The sequence below is a fragment of the Mytilus trossulus genome, unplaced genomic scaffold (assembly GCF_036588685.1).
Source record: "Mytilus trossulus isolate FHL-02 unplaced genomic scaffold, PNRI_Mtr1.1.1.hap1 h1tg000085l___fragment_1__unscaffolded, whole genome shotgun sequence".
Lineage (NCBI taxonomy): Eukaryota > Metazoa > Mollusca > Bivalvia > Mytilida > Mytilidae > Mytilus > Mytilus trossulus.
The window spans coordinates 5,489,445-5,513,214 of record NW_026963295.1 but is presented as its reverse complement, the minus strand read 5'-3'; the positions used below and the strand labels follow the sequence as shown (position 1 = coordinate 5,513,214).

The 23,770-nt window shown below is 31.0% G+C and overlaps 1 protein-coding gene across 1 annotated transcript; it reads right to left on the bottom strand.

Moving 5' to 3' along the window:
* Positions 1-228: 228 nt before the first annotated feature.
* LOC134699762 (cardioacceleratory peptide receptor-like) lies at positions 229-22,596 on the bottom strand. Its single transcript, XM_063561184.1, has 7 exons — positions 22,476-22,596; positions 15,910-16,015; positions 14,635-14,764; positions 12,739-13,064; positions 10,374-10,509; positions 9,658-9,744; positions 229-1,018 (listed from the first exon to the last, which is right to left on the bottom strand). The coding sequence occupies exons 2-7, from the start codon at positions 15,991-15,993 to the stop codon at positions 774-776; spliced, it is 1,008 nt and encodes a 335-aa protein (XP_063417254.1). The 5' UTR covers positions 15,994-16,015; positions 22,476-22,596; the 3' UTR covers positions 229-773.
* Between the last annotated feature and the right edge of the window lie 1,174 nt (positions 22,597-23,770).

Here is a 23,770-nt window from a genome sequence, read left to right as displayed (position 1 = left end):
GTTTCATGTGTAGTATTGCTTGTTTGTTTGTCCTTAAAATTTTTAGCCATGACGTTGTCAGTTTATTTTCGATTTATGAGATTGACTGCCCCTCTGGTATCTTTCGTCCTCCTTTAAATATTCACAAGTGTAAGTGTTTAAAAAAAAACATGTATTGTCTATTTTGTTATATTTATATTGAAAAAAGCAAACACATGTATTCTTTAAGTTTTAGCATATTTATTTATAGTGTATTGCGAAAAAAGAAATTACAACATCTATTTAACCCTGTAATCGTTTCCAATGCATGTGATTCCTGGAAGCAGCATTTACATGCTCTGTATTGTAATCTACAAGGTTGTCTGTTCCGTGTAAGAGATATTGCTCTTACTTAACATGAGCCAGTCATTTATCGGCCACTTTCGACGAACTATCATTATTTCTAAAGACCATGTTCGCAAATGGAAAGCCGAATTTCAAATCCCTAAATTGTCTACCCGCAACAAGGATTGGACTTTGTGTTGGTAGTCTATTGCGTTTATTATTTTTCACCATAGTATTTTTTTAAATGTATCGTAGCTGTTTGTTGATTAATCTTTTGTCGTTTTTGGGGCTAAACTTCTATCATTTTTTACTTAAGCTAAACTGAAGAGTCTTTTGTCGTCGAATCGCACGTCTGCGCACAACATGTTAAGCTAATAGTTTTAACTACCTAACACAACTATACGCTATATTTTTTTTATCATGTTCCTCACATGGATAATGAAATGCACCATCAGATCGTCTGTATATATTTAGCTACCCAATGATAATGTTTCTGTTTCGGTTTTAAAAATTGTTCCACTAAATACTTTTTTCTTCGTCTTATTCGTTTTAGAACGAAACATTTTCTGGTTGAAAATAAGAAACACTAAAGGATTAGCCAAGCTGTTTACCGGAGCAAGTACATAGAGTATCTGAAACCAAAGCCCATATTCTGCTATTCCATGGTGCATTAGGACTGCTGCGATTGTAATTGGAGCCCAGCAAATAACATATGCTGTACAAATATTTGAAATGATATATTATTAAGTAAAGTAATATTAAGTTGACATTTTTTCATGAATATATAAGTATAAATATAAGAATCATGATAATCATAATAACTATTAACATGCAGTTTTAGTACTTTTGAAATAGATATAAATACCATGTAGCTCACAGGAGGATATATGTTTTGCACCAGTTTGTTAGCCCATACAAGTGAGAATAGAAATTAGGAATGTGTCAAAGAGACAACAACCCGACCATAGATCAGTTTGATCCATCGCATCTGATTATTCGACTGAGCAATGCTTACTTTTTCTTGGTGAAGTTCACATTTTCCTACTTTTGTAGCAGAAAATCGTAGAAAATACAACTTTGTTTAATATTGATGACGAAGTTACTAAACGAACTTTTTCTCATGCTTTAAGTTTGAAATCGTCTCATATTTCAATGCATCTGTTGTAATTTCTATAGTCATTTGTTCAGGCAAATATAAAACAAATGGTTATATTGTTGATATTTAAGAGTCATTCTCTGTAAGCATCAAAGGATTTCAAAGAAAATCATAAATGCATACTCATGGATATCCTTTATTTTCATATCATGGGTTAGTAATGGTGCACTGACAACAAAAATAATAATCATTTAAAAATTTTAAGTGTTGGTTGCCATGGAAACAAGTTGCTCTGATTTTGGTTGAAAAACGTCAAAAATGCTCGATGAAAACTCCATTTTTACCCTTTTTTATCGCTTTTTTTCCAATAGACTGGATACATCTATCCCAAGTTTTCCTTTGCTCTACAACTATTATCTATTAGTGTTTCAAAATACATTTGAAAGTTTCGAAAGTTTTTTCATCTAAAGTAAAAAAAAATGAAATTCAAAATTTGATGTTTTTAAAAAAATCCAGATTTGCAAAAAATCACAAAATAACCCAATTTTATGGCTTCAAAAAAAAAAATCCAGATTTTTTTGCATAAACGAAGATCATCATTATAAAATATTGCATCTGATGCATTCTTGACAAAAATATCTCAGAGGGTATATTTTTTTTATTTTTTTTTAGTTTTGTTTGAAAAAAGGTCACTTCTGAATTTTTGGATTTTTTTTTTTTAATTTTAGTGGGAAAAAATCTAGGCATAAATGTTATTATTGCAATCCTTATATCAGATGATTGGTTATGATCAAATAAGAACATGAAAATAAACTACACACATTATGATACCTTACATACTAGTACATGTAGTCAACGAAAAAAAAAATGAGATATAAATATCATGTTTTTTATACGAAAAATGACCAAAAAAAATCCTTCGAATGATATTGTCTGTTAACTTTTTTCATACATTCCCTGATTAGACAACTGAAATCTACATTTTGCATGCAAGTTGTTGGAAACTGGTAACTTTATAATGAACGACTGAATTGCAAGCTTTCAATTATCTGCCTTTTCTTTTTACATAGTATGTGTCACAATTGTTTTCATAACCATACTTAACTATTGCTATCAAAACTTATGTTACGATAACTTGACGTGATAGAATTAACTTGCATTATTTATTGTACTATTGACAACTGATCTCTGTCAAATAATGCATACATTTGTTGATCCATATACTATAATAGGTTTTAATCCAACACAGTAAGATTAAGATATTGTAGTTTTTATTCAGAGAAATATTTTTAATTTCTACAAAGTACAAATATACAGCAATGATTATAGTAAGATAAAAAGTAAATGAAGCAAAGAATGAATAACGAGTAAGCTAAGTTGTTATAACGAGTGAAATTAGCTAAGTCGTTATAACAAGTTAGCTAAGTTGTTTAAACAAATAAGCTAAGTCGTTAAAACAAGTTAGCTAAGTTGTTATAACAAGATAAATATGCTAACTCGTTATAACAACTTAGTTAAGTTGTTTAAACAAGTAAGCCAAGTCGTTAAAACAAGTTAGCTAAGTTGTTATAACAAGCTAGCTAAGTTGTTATAACAAGTTAGCTAAGTTGTTATAACAAGATAAATATGCTAAGTCGTTATAACAACTTAGCTAAGTAGTTTAAACAAGTTAGCTTAGTCGTTATAACGACTTAAAAATAAAACTGTACCCTGACACTAACTGGTTTCCTTAGATTTTTTTACCCTTAAACAGACAGATTTCCCTCGGACACTGACTTCGGGGGAAACATGGTGAACAAATTAACATATCTCCCATGGGCCAGGGAATCAATTGTAAATTTGTATAATATTCAATGTTGATTCTGGTTGTTTGAGAACTGATATTCAGGACATCTAATTGCATCCAAAATGTCTCGAAATATCACAATATAGCTGAAAGCGGCATACAAACCATCAATCATTGTTAACCTAGTTAATTTTATAATGCTTTAAATGATAAATTGATCTTTTAACCTTTTCAAAAAATAACAGTGGGCAAATTATACATTTAATTTTCAGTGAAATTATAAATTAAATCTAAAGATATGAATATAGAATGCAAATTCATCACCGGTCTTCGTCCACATATGGCGATTTTTAGGAAATGTTTACCGCAAAGTGTAACATGAAAGCAATGGTTTTTGTTCTGTTATTTAAATAAATTCCATTGGACACATATAATGACCTCGCTTGCATAAAGTTATAATAAGACATAATTGAGGGATGAACAGTTGAAAGTGATGCAATGTGTACTTGGTCCGATTTTGTGGCAATAAGTTTTGAGTATACAATTCATAACATTTTTGTCGAGCCTGCAACTTTTGTTGCAGAAAGCTCGACATAGGGATAGTGATCCGGCGGCGGCGTTAGCTCACTTTTTAAAAGCTTTATATTTTAGAAGGCAGAAGATCTGGATGCTTCATGCTTTGTATATAGATGCCTCGTGTTACGAACTTTCCGTCAGTCACATGTCCAATGTCCTTGACCTCATTTTCATGGTTCAGTGACTACTTAAAAAAAAAGTTAAAATTTTTTGTAATGTTAAATTCTCTCTTATTATAAGTAATTGGATAACTATATTTGGTATGTGCGTACCTTGCAAGGTCCTCATGCCCGTCAGACAGTTTTCACTTGACCTCGACCTCAATTCACGGATCAGTGAACAAGGTTAAGTTTTGGTGGTAAAGTCCATATCTCAGATACTATAAGCTATAGGTCTAGTATATTTGGTGTGTGGAAGGACTGTAAGGTGTACATGTCCAACTGGCAGGTGTCATCTGATCTTGACCTCATTTTCATGGTTCAGTGGTTGTAGTTAAGTTTTTGTGTTTTGGTCTGTTTTTCTTATACTTTATGCAATAGGTGTACTATATTTGGTGTATGGAATGATTGTAAGGTGTTCATGTCTAGCTGACAGGTGTCATCTGACCTTGACCTCATTTTCATGGTTCAGTGGTTTAATAGCTAAGTTTTTGTGTTTTGATCTGTTTTTCTTATACTATATGCAATAGGTCTTCTATATTTAGTGTATGGAATGATTGTAAGGTGTACATGTCTAGCTGACAGGTATCATCTGAACTTAACCTCATTTTCATGGTTCAGTGGTCAAAGTTAAGTTTTTGAGTTTTGGTCTATTAGTCATTTTTTCTAATACTTTATGCATAAGGTCAACTATATTTGGTTTTTGGAAATATTTTATGATATATATGTCTGTTACGCAGGTTTTACTTGACCTTGAACTCATTTTCACGGCTTATTCCTCAGTGTTAAGTTTTTGTGTTTTGGTCTGTTTTTCTGAATTTATAAGCAATAAGTCAACTATATTTGTTGTATTGAAGAATTGTTAGCTGTACATGTCAGCCTGGCATGGTTCATTGATCAATGTTTCGTTTTCTTGGTTAATGTTGAGTTTATGTGACAGTTGTAATAAAGCTTTACATTTTGTTCTATCAACATAATATCTATGATTAGTAAAGAAGGCGAGACATTTCAGCGTGTGCACTCTTGTGTTTAAGTAAACTTACACATAAGTTGGAGAACTGAATTGAAAAATTTAGAAATTCTTCTATATGTTAAAGGACATATAACTCGCAGTCTCTGCACTAAACTACAAGTAAAATTCTTCTATTCCAACTAAACTTTTAAAATAGTTAATCTTCCGGCTTGTGTTCTCAAAAGTTTAGCATACAGGCAAAACTCTTGAATAGTTAAATTGACATCACAAAAATTCAAACTTGATTTGCATTTTGTAGTAATTATCATCGTGTATAAGTTTTATCACATTTGCTTGAGGCTAACTTTAGAGAATGGAAATACATGTCCTGACCACATGATACGCTCGTCAGGTTTTCAAAGCATAAAGATCAATAACAGCTGTTTAGTCAACAACAGAATTGTGCTACTTTTTATACGCCTGTTTACAGGATGTATTTTGGTATACTGCATTGTACTTTGGTTTATGAGAATAAAGATATATATATACGCCCCATTGCTGACCATCAGCTTTTGTCTACTCTATGGTTGGGTTGTTGTCTCTTTTACAAATTTTCAGTCTCAATTTCATTGTCCGTCCGTCATCAATATTTGGGACATTTAACTCAAAAACGCTTTTATCAATTTGCATAAAACTTTGGTGAATTGTTTATATTTATTGACCATAATTCCCTTTCGTTTTTTAAATTTTTAGATTTTACCTTTCTAAGTTTTTCGGGTTTTATTCATCAAAAAAGGAGAATTTTCCAGTTTTCAGACAAAAATCAAAAATGCTTTTACCAACTTGCAAATAATTTTAGTGAATTGTTTATATCTTTTCACATGGACTCCTTTTTGTTTTTTAATTCTAGATATTACATTTCCAGTACATACCTGCCAACTTTTCAAAATGCCCATGGCAGTTTAGCGTGCAATATTGCTTTAACAGTCTTACAAATCCTTCAAGGGGGCCTTAATATATATTTTAATGTTGTTTTTAAGCTTCTTCATTCTGTGACAAGCCTATAATAGCCCTTGTAAAATCAAATGTTTTGTTTAAAATTGTGAACAACATTGCTCTTTCAAAATTTCCATTTAGGAGCTTTCATGGGGGAAAGCCCTGCAAATAGTGACAGTTGGCAGGTATGCAGTATACAGGATTTTATTCATAAAACCAGAGGCTCTAAAGAGCATGTGTCGATTACCTTGGTATATGTGCATGTAAAATAAAGGACACAGATGAATTCATGACAAAATAGTGTTTTGATGATGGTAACGTGTTTGTAGATCTTACGTTAATGAACATTATTGCTGCTTACAATTATCTCTATCTATAATGAACTTGGCCCAGTAGTTACAGTGGGAAATATTTTGTAAATATTTAAAAAAAAATGTATACAATTCATGAAAATTATTGTGAAAAAAAGTGAATATAAAGGGCAATAAATCATTAAGGGGTCAATTGACCATCTTGGGTATGTTGACTTATTTTTAGGTCTTACTTTGCTGTTCATTATTGATGATTACAGTTTATCTCTTTCTATAATAATATTCAAGATAATAACAAAAAGCTGCAAAATTTTCTTAAAATTACCAATTAAGGGGCTGCAACCAAACAACGGGTTGTCCAATTCATCTGAAAATTTCAGTGTAGATAGAACTTGATCTGATTAACAATTCCCCTCCCCCAGGTCGATTTGCTCTAAATGCTTTGGTTTCCGAGATATAAGCAAAAATCTACATTTTACCCCTATGTTGTATTTTTAGTCATGGCGGCCATCATGGTTGGTGGGTCGGGTCACCGGACACATTTTTTAAACGAATACCCCAATGATGATTCTGGACAAGTTTGGTAAAATTTTGCCCATGAGTTCAGAGGAGAAGATTTTTTTTAAGTTAACGACGTCAAGTGACGGACGCCGGATGCAAAGTGAAGAGAAATGCTCACTTGGCCCTTCGGGTCAGGTGAGTTAAAAAGGGTGATTTTCCACTTTTCAGACAATATCTCAAAAATGCTTTCAGCCATTCTTTTCAATCTTTGATGAATTGTTTATATCTATTGATGTAAGCTTCCTTTATAATTTTACAAATTTTACAATTTACATTTCCAAGTCATAAGGTTTTATTCATAAGAAAGGGGGATGTATAAGGTTTTTTTTTATAATAACTCAAAAATGCTTTTGGCAATATCATGAAACTTTAGTGAATTGTTTATATCTATTGATGCAAGCTAACTTTTGATTTTCATACATTAGCTAATATGACATTGAGAAGTAATCGAGCTTTTTTCTTTGAAAATATGACTGACGTATCATGCACTCATGGCGCAGCTGTTTAATAGACAGGTAAATACTGCTATAAATGGTGATGTTGGCTTGAAGTCCCGTTCCTTGTCTCAACCCCCACATCAATAATTTCATACAGTTAAAGATTTGATATTTTTTTCGTGTCACAAGTATGTCTCTTTCTGGCAGAACATTTTCTCTTGTCATCAGGTTCACAGCAAGTACTGCTCGACCCAATCTCTTCTTTTAATTGTCTACATGTTTGGTGTGTTCCAATTTCACTCAACACCAGGCAAAGAGTTTTCCTTTTCCTTTCTCCATTAAATGGCATTTTGCATGAGCAATTGTTGGGAATGTGTTAAACATTACAAAAAAAAATCATTTGTAAAATTTCAACTAAAATAATTTAGCACAATAACCAATTGATGGAATGATTTCATTTTCTCAAGTTCAGTAGAGCACCGGGAATGTTTTCAACAGTCTTATTTGTGATTAAACCGAGAGCGGTAAACAAAGCACATTATATTGTGTTTATAGTACTTTAAATACATTTGTCATGGTCCTACAATTGGAATTGTTTTCTGTAAAACAAAAACGTTTGTGTCTTCTTGTCTGAAGAGTAATTCAGGGGAAGCTACTCCTGCTACACAGGGGTAATTAAAAGGGGCTTTAAATTGAGATTTTAGAGTTCAGCAGTTGTTATATTTAATTTTGATTACATTTATTTTTTTCTGAGATCAAGATTAAGTATTTGCAAACATTTAAAGCATTTTTGTCAATTTCAATATTATTTTTGTAACAATATAAAAAACGGTAATTTCGAAAACCATGTTTTCAAAAAATTGAATTTACCAAAATTTTCAAATATACCCCTCCCAATTTTTTGTATTTTAATTAAGCAATGGTTAAACTATTAAGAAATTATTTTAACCATATTGGGAAAATCTGGGTTGAAAATTTTCGAAGCTTTCGGAACAGGGTAAAATTGGATTTTCAATACACATGGAATTTGACCCTTTTTGGAGCTAGGTTCTTGACATACATGCAATTAAATATATTTTTTTAAATGCAATTAAGTATATATATAGGATTATGCAGTGCATTGGTACTCTACAGTGCGATGGTCATGCTAAAGTGCCATGGTCTACGTTCAAGTACGATTGTGTCTCATGCTAAAGTGCGATGGTCTACGTAAAAGTACGATTGTGTCTCATGCTAAAGTGCGATGGTCTACGCTAAAGTGCGATGGTCTACGCTAAAGTACGATTGTGTCTCACGCTAAAGTGTCATGGTCTATGCTAAAGTACGATTCTGTCTCACGCTAAAGTGCACTGGTCTACGTTAAAGTACGATTGTGTCTCACGTTAAAGTGCGATGGTATACGCTAAAGTACGATTGTGTCTCACGCTAAAGTGTCATGGTCTACGCTAAAGTACGATTCTGTCTCACGCTTAATTGCGACGGCTGAGTGTTTGCTAAAGTACGATGGTATAGCAAGGTTAAGTGCGATGAACTATTACAGTAATGTTTAAGGGCTTAAAGTACATAGATGTTAAAAACAAGACTTTTTACAAAAGCTATGAAGCTAAGGTATAACATATGATGTGGTAGGCTTTATAGTTTACCGGTAGACTTAATTGTATCTAAATTAAGGGGTTTAGCCAGGTAATAAAGGTAAATAATGTAATATTTTAATTCTTAATTCAAGTGTGAGAAACGGCGGTGTGATCCATCATTTACTCTTTTTCTTAGCGACTACATTAACATGTTATAATTCCTTACAATGAACAAACGAATGTTTGAGTCAACAACTTATAACTTAGGCTTGAAAAAAAATTGCCTTTTCACCGACGTTACATTTAATAAAAGCGACAATATCTTAACGGGGACCGCAGAGTAAACTTCAACACAAACACTAATTTTAATGTATTCGTTCGCTTCCAATTACAGCGTGATTATCGTACTGTAGCGTCCCCGTTGCACTTAAGTGTGTCCAACATATATACAAGACATGTCCTTAAAAGAAGAAGAGCAGACATTTGTAATGTTCTGTTTTTTAAAACATTTCTATTTTAGAAGGTGATAGAGGAATGATACACAGGACCAAGCATTATAAAGTTTATTTTGACAATAACACAATTTTATGGATATCCAAATTGTAGAAAACAACATGCTTCACGAATGATCATACAACTCAACATTGTACATTGCAATTGTGTGTCGTTATTTTCTGAAATAAACAATAATATACATAAAGCATGCATGTTTAGAAGTGTAATTATGGTAATTGTACTTCAGATAACTCCTCCTAAAAATGGAACTTTCCGTAAGCAATCATTCATTTAAAAAACAAAATAAATATCATTTCTAACTGATAATTCATTTTTATCCTAATCATGCTAATGAGTTGCAACTGACATGTAAACATAATGCAAAGAAGGGTGAAAAAAAGATACTTCTTACCACATACAACAACGCATAGTAGTTTAATGGTCCTGATCTTTGCCTTTGAAATGCTGTTATTTCTTACATTTGTATCACAACCATTATCTATAATGATTTATCATATGTTCTAAAAGCTAATTTTAATTTTTTTTTCTATCTAAAATTTAAAATATTAACATCCTTCCTTGTTAAGTAAATTGTGGGATTGTTTTCTTTAATTCAGAAAAAAAACAAATATAAGATATTTTTTTTATTATTTGTTACAGATCATTTGATTAGTGTGCATGGTAAAACGATGGTATGCAGTCTGAAAGCATCTGCATGTTGGTGTGCATTTTTTATAAGGTATATGTGCTCATCGTTTCCCTGTTTTAACTACTATTGATATGAAAATGACTGTGATTAGGTTCGCTTGATCATGACTGTTCGAGTGAGTCAAGAAATAGACATGAAACATTATTAATAAAATCAAATGTATTATCAATAGTTTCCTTGTTTACAAAAGTAAGAATTCTTCGAAGGATTTTCTTATCCAAATCATATATTACCTTAGCCGTATTTGGCACGACTTTTGGGGAATTTCGGTCCGGCCGCAATACTCTTAATGCATTTTTACTTTCTGACTATTTTGATTCGAGCGTCACTGATGAATCTTGGGTAAACGAAACACGTGTTTGGCGTTTTGAATTATCAGCTCTGTACCTTTGATATCTAATTAGATTGACAATATGTACCTGCATCATTGTTTTTACCACGCAAGAATCCGTTTCGTTCCCGACCGCGTATTGTAATAATGATAACAATGTAGCATACTGTTATGATTCCGATTGGTAGTATGATAATAGTGGTAAGATCTGCGTATAGCAATACCTACAACAACAAAAACAAGCACATAATGCCAATGCCTACATTACATATAAAAACAAGCACAGTGCCTACAAGAAATAATAAAATCTCCGTATTGCAATATCGAATAAATGCATAATAGGTGTAATAAGATATAGTATGAGTGTCAATGAGACAACTATTCATCCTAGTTAAACAAATGTAAAAGTATAATAGAAACGATATATACATATATTATGTCAAACTACAGTTTTAAACACAGAGCCTCTGCTCTCACCAAACATAAAACTGTAAACGACCCAAATATAACTAGTATTTAACCATTCAAACAGGAAAACCAACGGTCTTATTTATATCAACAGCGAGAATCGAGAAACAGTAATGAACTTTTAAACACGTCTGGCGTACTAAATTCAAATCCTGGTACCTTTGATAACTATAAACAAACTACTTTACCAAATAATTGTGTATTAATTTACGTTTTTTGATTGAGTTAAGTCTGCCAATTGATATTTTATCGTGTGTTTTTTTATGTTGTGATGTTATGCTATTGTTTCAGAAAAAGGGAGAAGGTTTGGATCCATTTAATCCCGCTGCAAATGTTTTCACCTGTCCTAAGTCAGGAATCTGATGTACAGTAGTTGCCGTTTTTTTTATATAAATTAGACCGTTGGTTTTCTCGTTTGAATGGTTTTACACTAGTAATTTTGGGACCCTTTATAGCTTGTTTTTAAGTGTGAGTCAAGGCTCCGTGTTGAAGGCCGTACATTGACCTATAATGGTTTATTTTTTTTTAAATTGTTATTTGGATGGGGAGTTGTCTCATTGGCACTCGCACCACATCTTCCTATATGTTCAACTGGCGAACATCATATGTATGACTTAAAACAGGTTCAAACAAATGCAACGGGTTCAAACTTGTTAATAAGTACAAATCTTTGCCCTTATCTGACACAATAATGTAACATCAAAACATTGAAACACGCACTATTAACTATCAATTAAAATTACGTTACTCAATCAACAGACCTATTACTACACTTGAACATACACTGAACGAATACATTAAATACACTACTATTAAAATTTAAAAGTAGGGCATGTTATGTTCAGAAAAATTCTTTGTATATGCATTTTTGATACTTGATTATTTGTCTGTTAATTATGTTTGTTTTTTAACTAGCTTTGGGTAACTGAGTATGCTATCAAATTGTACTGTAACTTTAAGCAGTTGTATCAATATGTTTTGCCTTTTTTTTCTTTTTTTTTATCTCAAGTCAAATTATGTGGTGTTATTCTGTTGTTAATGTACCATCTTTTAAAATATACTATAAACAATAAGTTCATTTATTTTGTAACAAATATTTCCCTTTTCATATCAACAAAATGAGTATATTAAAATCAACCTTTGAATATTATTTTATTTAAAGCCATTTTGTTTCAGGTTTTAGCTGTCCTCGCAGTTTGACATTGTTTTACATTACCCATTTTATTTGATAGTGTACATATTTCACAATGCATTAATATTGTGTCATAGATAAAGTGGTTTCATTCAGTTAATGTAAACCGGTTCCAATATCTTGTGGGATGTATTCATAAATCTAGAAGGCTGTACGGTTTCACATAATAAGTCACATCGCCTTATATGAAGTCTATTTGAACGTTGTTCAATGTTCAATCATTTACATCTCGTTTAATATATATATCTAATGTATATGTTGTGAAACATATGATACATTACTTTGAAATTATCATTTCGCTTAACTACAATATATTGTTATCTAAATTGGCTATTACGAGAGATGCAATTTGTTACAATGGCTCATCGGAGGTAATTGTGTGGGTCCTTCTGTCGACTTTAGCACAAAATTGCAATAATACACAGGAAAAGCGAATGTAACTGGTAACACTCATTTCAAGGACAATGCTTAAGATATGGATTCATCCAATTCCTCGTTTGTTGTTTTACTAATAACAGAAATTTTGTAATAAACATAACAAAATAGTTGAATACTTTCATTTTTTTTTAAAAGGACAATAGCTACAAATCATTTTGTCTACGGATAGGAGATCTAATTGTACAGACCACTAAGGGCACAAAAGCAGATTTTGAATACCTGAAAAAAAAATCGACCTTATGTATGTTTTTGTGAGGTAAAAACTCTTTATCTGCTCAGATATTTGTCTTTTGATAATTAACATGTATAACAACATCAATATTCAGACTATTGTAACTTGTAAAAAAAAACTTACTAAACTTGGCGAATCATGCTTACAGTATACCTTCTCTTCACTATATGTACCAAACACTCCGTATGGAATTGCAAGGATACATCCAATAATCCATGCAGATAATGCCATACCATAACGGTAAGGTTTGCCTTTCGAAGCAGCTGCTAATGGTCTTACAATAACGTATGCACGGTCAATTGACAAAACAACAATTGCGTATGTTGACACATAAAAAGGAACCATTGAGAAATATACGTAGTAAATATAGCACACATAGAGATTCCATGGCACATCAAACCCATTAAAAAGGGTTTCAGGTAGAACAAACAAAAGTCCTACACAACAATCTGAAAATGAAATATATAGCAGTATTTACATTTATCTTGGGTTATGTATGTATTAGTATGCAACCTTTCTCTTACATTTGATATTCTTACATGCAGTGGTGTTTGTTTGAAAATGTTTTTAATATATGAGTGTTCGTAGAGATTATCTTATGTATTCATGTTAAAATCTTTAAATCATTATATTAGTAATAACGTTTTACCTTTCGTAACACCTATATTTCACATGGTTTTATGATATTCATGGCTTCCAATTTATTATGTCGCATGTTATGGGAATGGTTTTCTTCGTATGAATTTGTTTGTCCTTTTAAGTCGACAAATGTTGAGAAAAGAGACGTTGTGTAAATATAGATTACTAAATTGCAACAAATATATTTTTCTACTCTCGAGACAGTTAAGTTTTATTATTCAAAGCATGAGGCTTGAACAGCTTTTTAGATGACTTAAATTTAACAGATTCTCTTCATACACGACGTATAGCGTAGGAATATGTTTCTATTGGGATTATAATCCTACTTTTTCAAATATTTTTAGAAAGCTGTGTTATTTCTTTATGACTTCACAATACATGGTCACCTTTTTTTGAATTAACAATAAGAACATGTATTATTGTTCGGTATAATTAACTTATTTTCCAAAAAAACAGCTGGGAAGTTTGCTATGTCATATAATTTGCTCTTTTAGTGAAACAACGATTAGTACGAACTCACTCTGTATTTCAGATACTAGTAGTGAATTTTTGATCATTTTTAAAAATGGCAGAAGGACAAAATATTATGCCAATAGAACTAAATTGACATACATATCAAACTTATCATGATAATGTACTTTGACATTTTTGGGAACATATGGAAAAAAAGATATGCATGTGTGACGTGTTGGTTTATTGCGACACAATGTTGTTGAACATTACGGGTTTTTAAGTAGTCATGTTAATGAAAATGCTAAATGTGTGATGATCCAGGTTTCCAAATGCGATCTGAGTGCTAAAACAATGTTTTTACAAAAATCAGGACGCATATTGTGAACCAGTTCCGTCATTCGAACATTTTGAAAAATAATAAAACAAAATGTGTTGTTCTGTACATTTGACGTCATTCAGTAAGATGTATCTTTGATTATTTAAACTCGTCTTTTTTAATTCAGTATTTATTAGAAATAAAACTGGTACATTATATTTTTAACATTTTAACATTTAATCATTGTTCATTCTATAAAATTATTTTCTGGCATTTTGTAAAATGTCTTTCAATTTTTCCAGGCATTTTGTAAAATGCCTAAAAAAAATAGTCATTAGGTATAAAAACTAAATCTTGCAGGCATTTTAGGAAATGTCTAAAGTTTTCAGGAATTTTACAAAATGCCTGTAACATATATATTATATTGCATATTTACACTACAGTGCTGACTATAAGACAGAATGTTTCTTTATGATATAACGTTCATCAGCAGTGGCTTCGAGCTTAGTACGACCTTATCAAAATCACCGGGGTTTAAATTTATATCAATGCTTAAAAATACAACAAAATATGTGCTGAATTGCTCTATAATAGATCTATACTATCCTTACCTGCAATAGCTAGATTAATTACGAAAAATCGCATTCTTGATTTATGATTTCTTAAAACCAAAAGCACTACCACCAAAAGGTTAAAGAATAGTATTCCAAGAAGAATTATCAATGATATCCATTTAAGACCCTGTAATAGATTAAACTTTTATCATACATGCATTTTAAATTATTAAGATAACACTAGTATTATTATTTAATGACGGCAACCATACTTTTTCTAAACTACTTTTGTTCATGCATTATGTCATATATCACATTTAACCAATGTTATCTTAATTTATCATGAATAACTCGTTTTAATAAACATTCACAAATATGAAGATGATGTTAAATTGCAAATAAGACATCTATAACCCAGAGATGGAACAGCTACAACACACTGTAACTTGTAGTCAAAGTATGCAAAGCCAATGCTATTTAATAAGATAGATGACTACCTTTTCACCTTTCTTCGGTGCGAGTACACATACATTTTATATTTCCGACAAATTTACATATACATTTGTAATGTGTTCATCCTGAAATAATCCAAACACTTGAAAATTTTGTTAATGAGATCTAAATCATATCTCAAAGAAAACGACATAGTTGAGATGCGGACCGAAAATGACCACACAATTAACTGGTTAGGAAAAAGAAATATTCATATTACCGTTTGCTCAACATGGAAGTGGGATAACAGGAGACTTTGTACAAGAGCAAATAATGCAAAAGTTTATTTGTATACCTGTTATTTCTACAATAGGTGGCCAATTGCGGGAAAAATTAGAAATATATAATTTTGTGTGAGACTTATCAAATTAGTCAATTCTACAGAATCAATAGACGATACATTATCTGTGTTACATGTATCATCGAATAGTTCATATCATATAATGGTCCATTAAATGTAGTAACTTACTGTGAAATTTTATGACTGGCATTCATACTTAATACAAGAGAACTGTTATCCTTCAATATCAAAATTATGACGTGTGATATGATGACTAATGATGTCATAATCACTTATCATGCTTATAGAACACACGTCGTGGTGCATGCAATCAACGATTGGTGGAAATATGGCCGTTATCTAGCAGTAAACTCTCGTACGGTACAAGGCTCACAATCCCAATATTTAGTTAGAAAAAGCACCAACATTAAACACATGAAAACCAAAACAGCTTTTGTAATAGAAAAAAGACTTTATTTTATTTCTTATATATTTTAGATAATGTTAAATTAATAAAAGCGAGTCAAACGCGCAAAAAACCCCAAAAAAAACCAAATTACCTGAGATTGTATTGTGTCGTTGGTCGCCGTCTTATTCAACATACTCCCGTTTATTTGAAATGTCATATTACTTAAGAACGCCATTGTATCTAAGATTGAAGTAAGCCTGCAAAAGAAACAAGTTGGCAATATCAATTATGTAACATGTAATGTATCAACAAATCTAATTAGAAGAACAGACTTTCAAACATCTGATAAATCGTAATATATACAATCGTGTGGTCGTTCTTGCTATCATTATCAATTCTTCAGATATAGAAATAACAGTTGTGTTGCTCTGTTGTACATCAATGATCCCAGATTATGTAACATATTGCATATCCGCTGAGACAAGAATCAAAATCTATCAGATGATGTTCATTACGGCATCATAAAACGAGTAAAGAAAGAAGACGTTAACAAAGTTAATACCGAGAAAACCTTTTACTAAAACAAATTTTATCATTGTAGATGAGACTTTCAAAAAGATAAATTAAATGTAATCTTTAGAATGAAGTAGGTACAACTTCTGATGATAAATTTTGAGATTTCTGATCTCATCTCTGGTTGATTCTTAATATCCCTAAATCTGAAACTTAACGGTATTTTAATTCAAGTTTTTATTTTAAGAGTAAAATCAAAATTATAACATTGTTTTAATGGATTAATGCCTTAGGACTGCTGACAATTGCAACTGTGACAACTTGTTTTTATATTTCACCAAACAGATTGAAAAAAACAATCCTTGATTAACTTTAGAGTAACTTCAATCTCATTAGTTTATCATTAATACTAATCAATATTTTAGTACCGTCAATTTCTTTAAAAAAATATACATATTGACTTTTAAAACGAAACAAAAGCATGATCAATTGACCCTTATTTTTATGTTTTTGTATGTTCGTTTGTAAATGTGAATGTTCGTGTTTTTGTCTAACAACACTCTTTGCGTGCAATTCCTTAAAAATAAGTAATAAATATTTTGTAAAATTTTTATGAAAATCTTATATTCCTGATGAGGCATGTGTAGATGTATCTATACAAACATTTTGTAAGATCTAAAACAATACTTTTTTCCTTTGCAATCTACATAAATGTCATATATAGACAATTACCGTGAGCAAAGTACGTTTTCTAGTTTTATATTTACAGGTAGATTAACTTATGACATTATTCAATTTTCCAGAACCTCTTCATACATTGACATAGATTCTACATCACGGAAAGTTTATTTTGTTTAGAAATATGTCGTAATAGTTTAAGCAAAAACATGATATTATTTTTGTTTTCAACAAATTAAAGTTAGCTGTTGAGTAATTCATGGCAGGTGGTTTTGATAAATGTAAACCATATCTGCAGTTAATCAGGAATAAACCCTAATGTTTCACGATTTGGTTCTTTTAGAATTTTAAAATCAAGTTTAATATCTAATGTTATCGTGAAAAGATCAAATGAACATGTTTGCAGATTTTTGTATATATGTAACACTTATGAGAAGTTGCACATCTCTTCGTAGTTGCCATACTCATCAAAAGCTAGGAAACACGTGCTGTTTATCCATGTTATCTGTTAGATTTCTTCAGTGGTTTTTTAAATAAAACTTCCATCATTATGAGTTCAGATCTAGTTTTTGAATGGGCTTATCATTTTTTCATTTATTTATCTGGTTGGATTGAATGTTGTCTGTACTTATCGTACTTTTATTGTTTTTTTTTCTCTACTAGGCATTTTTTTCTTTCTCTTTTACATTATGTTCTCTATTATCAATTAATAATATGTTATCACAAAATTCGAGAACACCTTAACCTTTGCGGTTTAGCGATATATATTTCAGAGCTTTCGATAGTTTTCTGACACTCTTTTTTAATTTAGATATATGTGTTACTAGTTACGAATGACTTTTCTGTTATGATATTAGATAGAAGGTTAGTCACGTGTAGTAGTCGCTATATAAAAAGGAGAAACTGGGTTGAATACACAGGCAAACTTCATTCACATCAATTCCACGTGAATTTAAATTCATGTGAATCTCACGTGAAATTTACCTCAAACGAGCTTATACGTGAACCTCCGATTGAATTAGTTTATGTGAGTTTCACATGAATTTCATATGAAATTCACGTAAATTCACATGAAATTACATGAAATTTGTTCACGTTAATTTCACATGCATTTTTAAAATAAAGTTATTCAAACAGCATCTAAATTTGTATATTCAAGTAAAATCATGAAAAATACCAATATTTTTTTTTTTAAATTTGCATGAAATTGATGTGAAATTTTAAACGTAAGAATCATTTGAATCTCAATTTACATGAACATTTGCACGTATTACCTTACTAAGGCATTGCCACTATGTCTTAATTTCGGTTAAGCATGTACGTTTTTCAGTACCAAATATGTCCTTTTCACGAATATGACTGTTTTGCTAAACTTCGAATGTAAAAATAAAATAAATAATTACTAAGTTCTTTTGTAGATTTTTAATTTTATAAAACTGCATTAAATTTGTTTGTTTTACACACTAAGATTAAGAAGAAAATCGGACATAATTAAATAACACAATTAAATTCAATATTACAAGCACAATTCTATATTAGTATTCTTATGCACAATACAAAATAAAATAATTATAAACATAAACTTGATTTATATCATATTTTCGAAATTTCAACTGTGATGTCACTTGATGTGGCATTAATATATTCGTGTGACTTCACTTGTTGTAGCATTCATACTTTCGTGTGACGCAATCGTTGTTAGCATATTGAAATGTCAGAATTAGCAGTTGTCATCTAAGAGTTCGTTTGCATGTTGTATTGTCGTTTTTTTGGTGTGTTCTTACTTCTATGCTTGTGTTGTGTAATTACATCGGTGTTTCTGTCGTTACCAGATTATTTTACTCGATTAATGATTTTTGTACAGCAGTATACCTATCGTGTCTACAACTTGAAATCTTCCCTAATCCTCTCGATTGTTATTGGTGAATTGCCTCGCTCGGATCGGTTACCTCCTTTTGTTAACATGTATGTACTTTGGTCTCTGTTGGATAGTTGCAAGATTTGCAATCATACATTTGTAACACATCTTCGTAATATCATAATGACTTTACAGATATAATGGGATAATATTGGATTTAACTCTTAAATTTATATACTTTTTACGCAATTTCCACTCACATGCATGACGGTCATAAAGGAGTTTACATAATAGAGAATAATGGATCAACAACACATCTTTTGATTTTCCTGGTATTTTTCTATCGACAGTTTTATGGAATATAGTCCAAACATATGAAAAATCGAGCATGATAATGCAAATGATGTACTTGAGTTTCATACAATAAGGGAATATATACATGATATACAGAATGCAGATCATATATCCAGGCCTGTGTAATTGAACTATATATTCCTTTTATTTGGTCTCTCAATCTTTTATACTTAACCTTTGACATGATCCAGTGTCTAAATGCAATTAATGCATTCTTTTCGCGATGATCTAGAAAGCCTTATATTAATTTACGTGTTTTGATTGAGTTAAGTCTGCCAATTGGTATTTCATAGTGTGTTTTTCTATATTGTGATGTTATGCTATTGTTTCAGAAAAAGGGAGAAGGGTTTGATCCATTCAAACGTTTAATTCCGTTACAAATGAGTGCACCTGTCCTAAGTCAGGAATCTGATGTAGAGTAGTTGTCGTTTGTTTATGTAATATATACGTGTTTCTCGTTTCTCGGTTTTTTTATATAGATTAGACCGTTGGTTTTCCCGTTTGAATGGTTTTACATTTTTTGGAGCCCTGTATAGCTTGTTGTTCGGTGTGAGCCAAGGCTCAGCGTTGAAGGCCGTACATTGATGATGGTTTACTTTTTTTTAAATTGTTATTTAGATTGAGAGATGTCTCATTGGCACTCCCACCACATCTTTCTATATCTATTATAATAGTATTTAGAAAAAAATAGGAAAATGATAAATTCTTAATACAAACTAGGTTGATACTGAAAGCGTGAGTAACTTAATATCCTTTGTACAAGACTCAATGTAGGCATTATCCATAATATAAATACAAACAACAATCATGTTATAAGCCTAAAAAAAGTGATAGCCCCAATTTGCGAAAAAAAAATTAAACATTACCAATATATATCTTGTTTCAATTGTTTCATATATAGATGGTTTTAGACCGGTTTTGACAATTAAAACAAATTAGAAAATTATTTTTTGTCTGCGATCTATCGAATTTTTGATGGATTAATCGACAAGAAGTTTGATCGTTTTAAGGACTGTATTATAATTTTCAAAGCACAAAATATCATCAGTGACGGTCTTATATCAGAGAGACATTACACTTTTTCGGTATAAGCCGTTTGATAACTGCCTGTTTATTCCTTATAAATGAATCCCTCATTGCAATTCCTTTTTTATACCCGAAATACATAAATATAATCAGAAAAAAAATCATCGATGAATTCCTCTGACACGGTTAACAAAGATAAGTTAAGAGACAAACAAATTATGCAATTGCAATAAATATAAAAATGACATGACTGTTTAGTCTGACATTGTTTAAAAACTGGCAAATTAACTTAAAAAATATAGTAAAAAATGTATTAAATGTCGTCAGTATAAACCGGTATTTATTGTAGGGAATGATGATTTTGAAAATTAGAAAAAAACTATCCATATATGTCTATACAAACGAAGAAGTTTACCAAAGTGTCGGTATAGTAGTACCTAATACAAATAGTGTAAATGTATACATGGTAGATGTCGTTTTCGATAACAATTTATTTTAAAGTATTGTTCACCGTCCTCGCTAGTCACACGTGCATCAAATTAACTAAACAACTTCTTTGCAGCATGGTCATCCATTTAAAATCATATGTTTATACGTGTTTAACTTGGATTCGAAGTGTTTATCACTGCATATTTTCATAATCTATTACACTTGTCATTTCATATAGTATTCGAAGGAAAATCTATAATTTTAATGATCTATAACATATTATATAAATAACTATTAAACGTCCTGATAGAAAAAAAATGGCCGTACCGAAAGTCGTAATAGATACAATTAGATAAGAATAATCAAATTGATTCAAATTCATGTGAGGAATTAGAGCTTCGCATGAGTGAGATGCATTCCTTAATTTATAATAATTTCTAATATTTGGTAACAGCAAATTTCAATAAAACAAAAATCCGTATTTTCATGCCAGTACCGAAGTACTGGCAACTGGGCTGGTGATACCCTCAAGGACTAAGAGTCCACCAGCAGGAGCATCGACCCAGTGGTAGTAATAACATTAACGGTACCAATTTTCCTGCACCAGATGCGCAATTCAATAATACATGTATCTTCAGTGATGCTCGTGGCCACAATACTTGAAATCCAAAGTTTATATAAAAGATGAAGAGCTATAATCCAAAAGGTACAAACAGTATAGCCAAATCCATGAAAGGAAACAGAGCTTCGCCTGAGGGAGATACATTCCTTAATTTAAAATGATTTCTAATATTTTGTAAGAGCAATTTTTAATAACACAAAAAAAAACGTATTTTCATGCCAGTACCGAAGTACTGGCTACTTGACTGGTGATACCCTAGGGGACTTATAGTCCACCAGCAGAGGCATCGACCCAGTGGTAGTAATAACATTAACGGTACCAATTTGACAAACTATGCAATAGCTAAAGATGTGTCTACAGTTCGTCGTTCGTCGTTTGTTAGTACAAAAGCTACATTTTTTTCGAACTTGAACTTGATTAAATGATATATTTGTTCTACGTTTGTAAAAAATCTGTTTACCAACCATATGTGCATGTATAATTGAAAGTTGCATCAGGGTCAGGAGAGACGTATTAAACATTGTATTTGTTTCTACTTTCGTAGCGTTTAGAAAACAACAACAAACGCCGCACAACGTTTACAAAATTTTGGTAAGACAGAAATGCAGCCATGGTATGCAAATGTTAAATTTCATAATCGGTATTTGAAATAAATATTTCGGTATTTCAATGGAAAGCAAGCGTTTTTAAGATCAAATAATTCTACAACTTGTAACTATTGGCCAATTTTGGCCTTGACTAAATTTATGTTCACGTGTATACAGCTAGTACGAAAGCTAATCGTGACTTATATTGAATTTTGGTAGCATTGATGTTATTAGGTTACTTTCTCAAATTACTTAGCGCTGTTAATAACCTAAAATCACGATAATATTGATTGCTTTATCAGCCCTTAAAATTAATGAATTATTCAATTCTTACGAATAATGTTTGTAATATAACACACTAAAACTGTTAAATCTAGTATTTTGTCTGTCTTTGCATATATGTATCGTATTCATGGAATATACGTTTTTTTCAAATCTGTTGCATAGTATTCAGTAATCAAATGTTACTTTATGAATAAATAGACCAATCAATACAACAAGATCAAATGCGTACACTACAATGTTGTTTTTAAGATGACGAACAGAAGTACAAGTATAATGTATACTATTTCTCAATGTAAAATCTTTCAGAAGCTAGTCAGTATTAAAATAAATTGCGACATAGTCAATAAAATACAACTCGTACTAACCATTAATCAACGATATATGTCCCTAACAATCTAAGTTACGTTCTGTTTATGATTTGTAGTATCTGAAGGATATTCATTCCAACATTGTTTATTACATTGTTAACCTGACAGCAATGACAATACGATCGGTGATATCATTTATAAAAAATAGAGGTTATTTTTAGATAATGAAAATATTGTCGAATAGCTGAAAGATACGTATTTTCTTTCAATATATTATTTCCTGTTTCTTTTCATTTCATCCCATAAAATCAATCACACTTCCTGGCCTCAACATTTACTTGTTAAAACATGTTTTATCTGAATACAATTAAATGAAAATTTTAGTAAAATATACAATATTTTCTTTAAAGATTTGTAATTGGTGTATAACTGTCTCGACAATGGATTATATCACGTTAGTGATATTTTCATTTGTGCACACATAACATAATTTACGCTCCCTTTGAAGGTACTGTGTGTCCATTCTTTTTAGATGCTTATTTTACCATAATATACGTCTTTCTAATAGATTTATAAAATCTAATATTTGTAAACTACTTTGATCTACACTACCATTCTTCGTATAATTACGTTCATAACTCATATGAATAACTGGGTCTTCGGTCGTCAAGTTAACTGAGTTTTAATTAAACTACCAAATGCAGTTTTTGATTGATTTATTTCGAATTTTTCGTTAGTGCTCGAAACTTAAATGACTAAAATGATAGAACACGTTTATGTTGTAACAGAAACGAGATAATATTTCGTATTTCTTCTTTATTAATGTTTGAATTGTTTTTGCGTCAAGCAGTTGATTCCTATATTCAGTCTAATGCATACAGAAGGCAAACCATTACATTCATCACACCTCACTATTTAAAAAACAATATTGTATTCCCTCAAGAAATCTCAATATCTAATGTATAAAGCAATTCTAATACTTCCTTTGAGATAATCTAAAACCGATTTGACTTTTTTGTCGTAAAACAATGTATTGTACTTGGTCAATCTTATCAAACTATCGCCTACATTTCTAATTAATATATTCTTTTTTTTTGAAAATGATCTTCCACGTTTTACCAAGGGAACACATTAATCACATTTATAATCAGTTTTGATAATATAGTAACTCTCTTTTTCTTCTAGCATTATTCAAAGTCCAATTATTTTTGTAAGCTGATAATAGGTATTTATCTGGTCAGTCAAAGAGTTAACAACTGGAAGACGTAGTGTTGTGATAGTATATTAGAGAAGTAAAACAATGGAGAAATCAAAATTCGAAATAGTTGTACGGCGGGAAAATCAAAGCGGTT

Excerpts from the sequence above, each read along its gene's own strand:
- LOC134699762 (XM_063561184.1), bottom strand. The coding sequence starts at position 15,993 with ATGGCGTTCTTAAGTAATATGACATTTCAAATAAACGGGAGTATGTTG. Across the intron at positions 13,065-14,634 it reads AATTAATCTAGCTATTGCAG|ATTGTTGTGTAGGACTTTTG; the intron begins GTAAGGATAGTA and ends TTTCATTTTCAG. Across the intron at positions 9,745-10,373 it reads TGGTAAAAACAATGATGCAG|ATAATGGTTGTGATACAAAT; the intron begins GTACATATTGTC and ends AAATCATTATAG.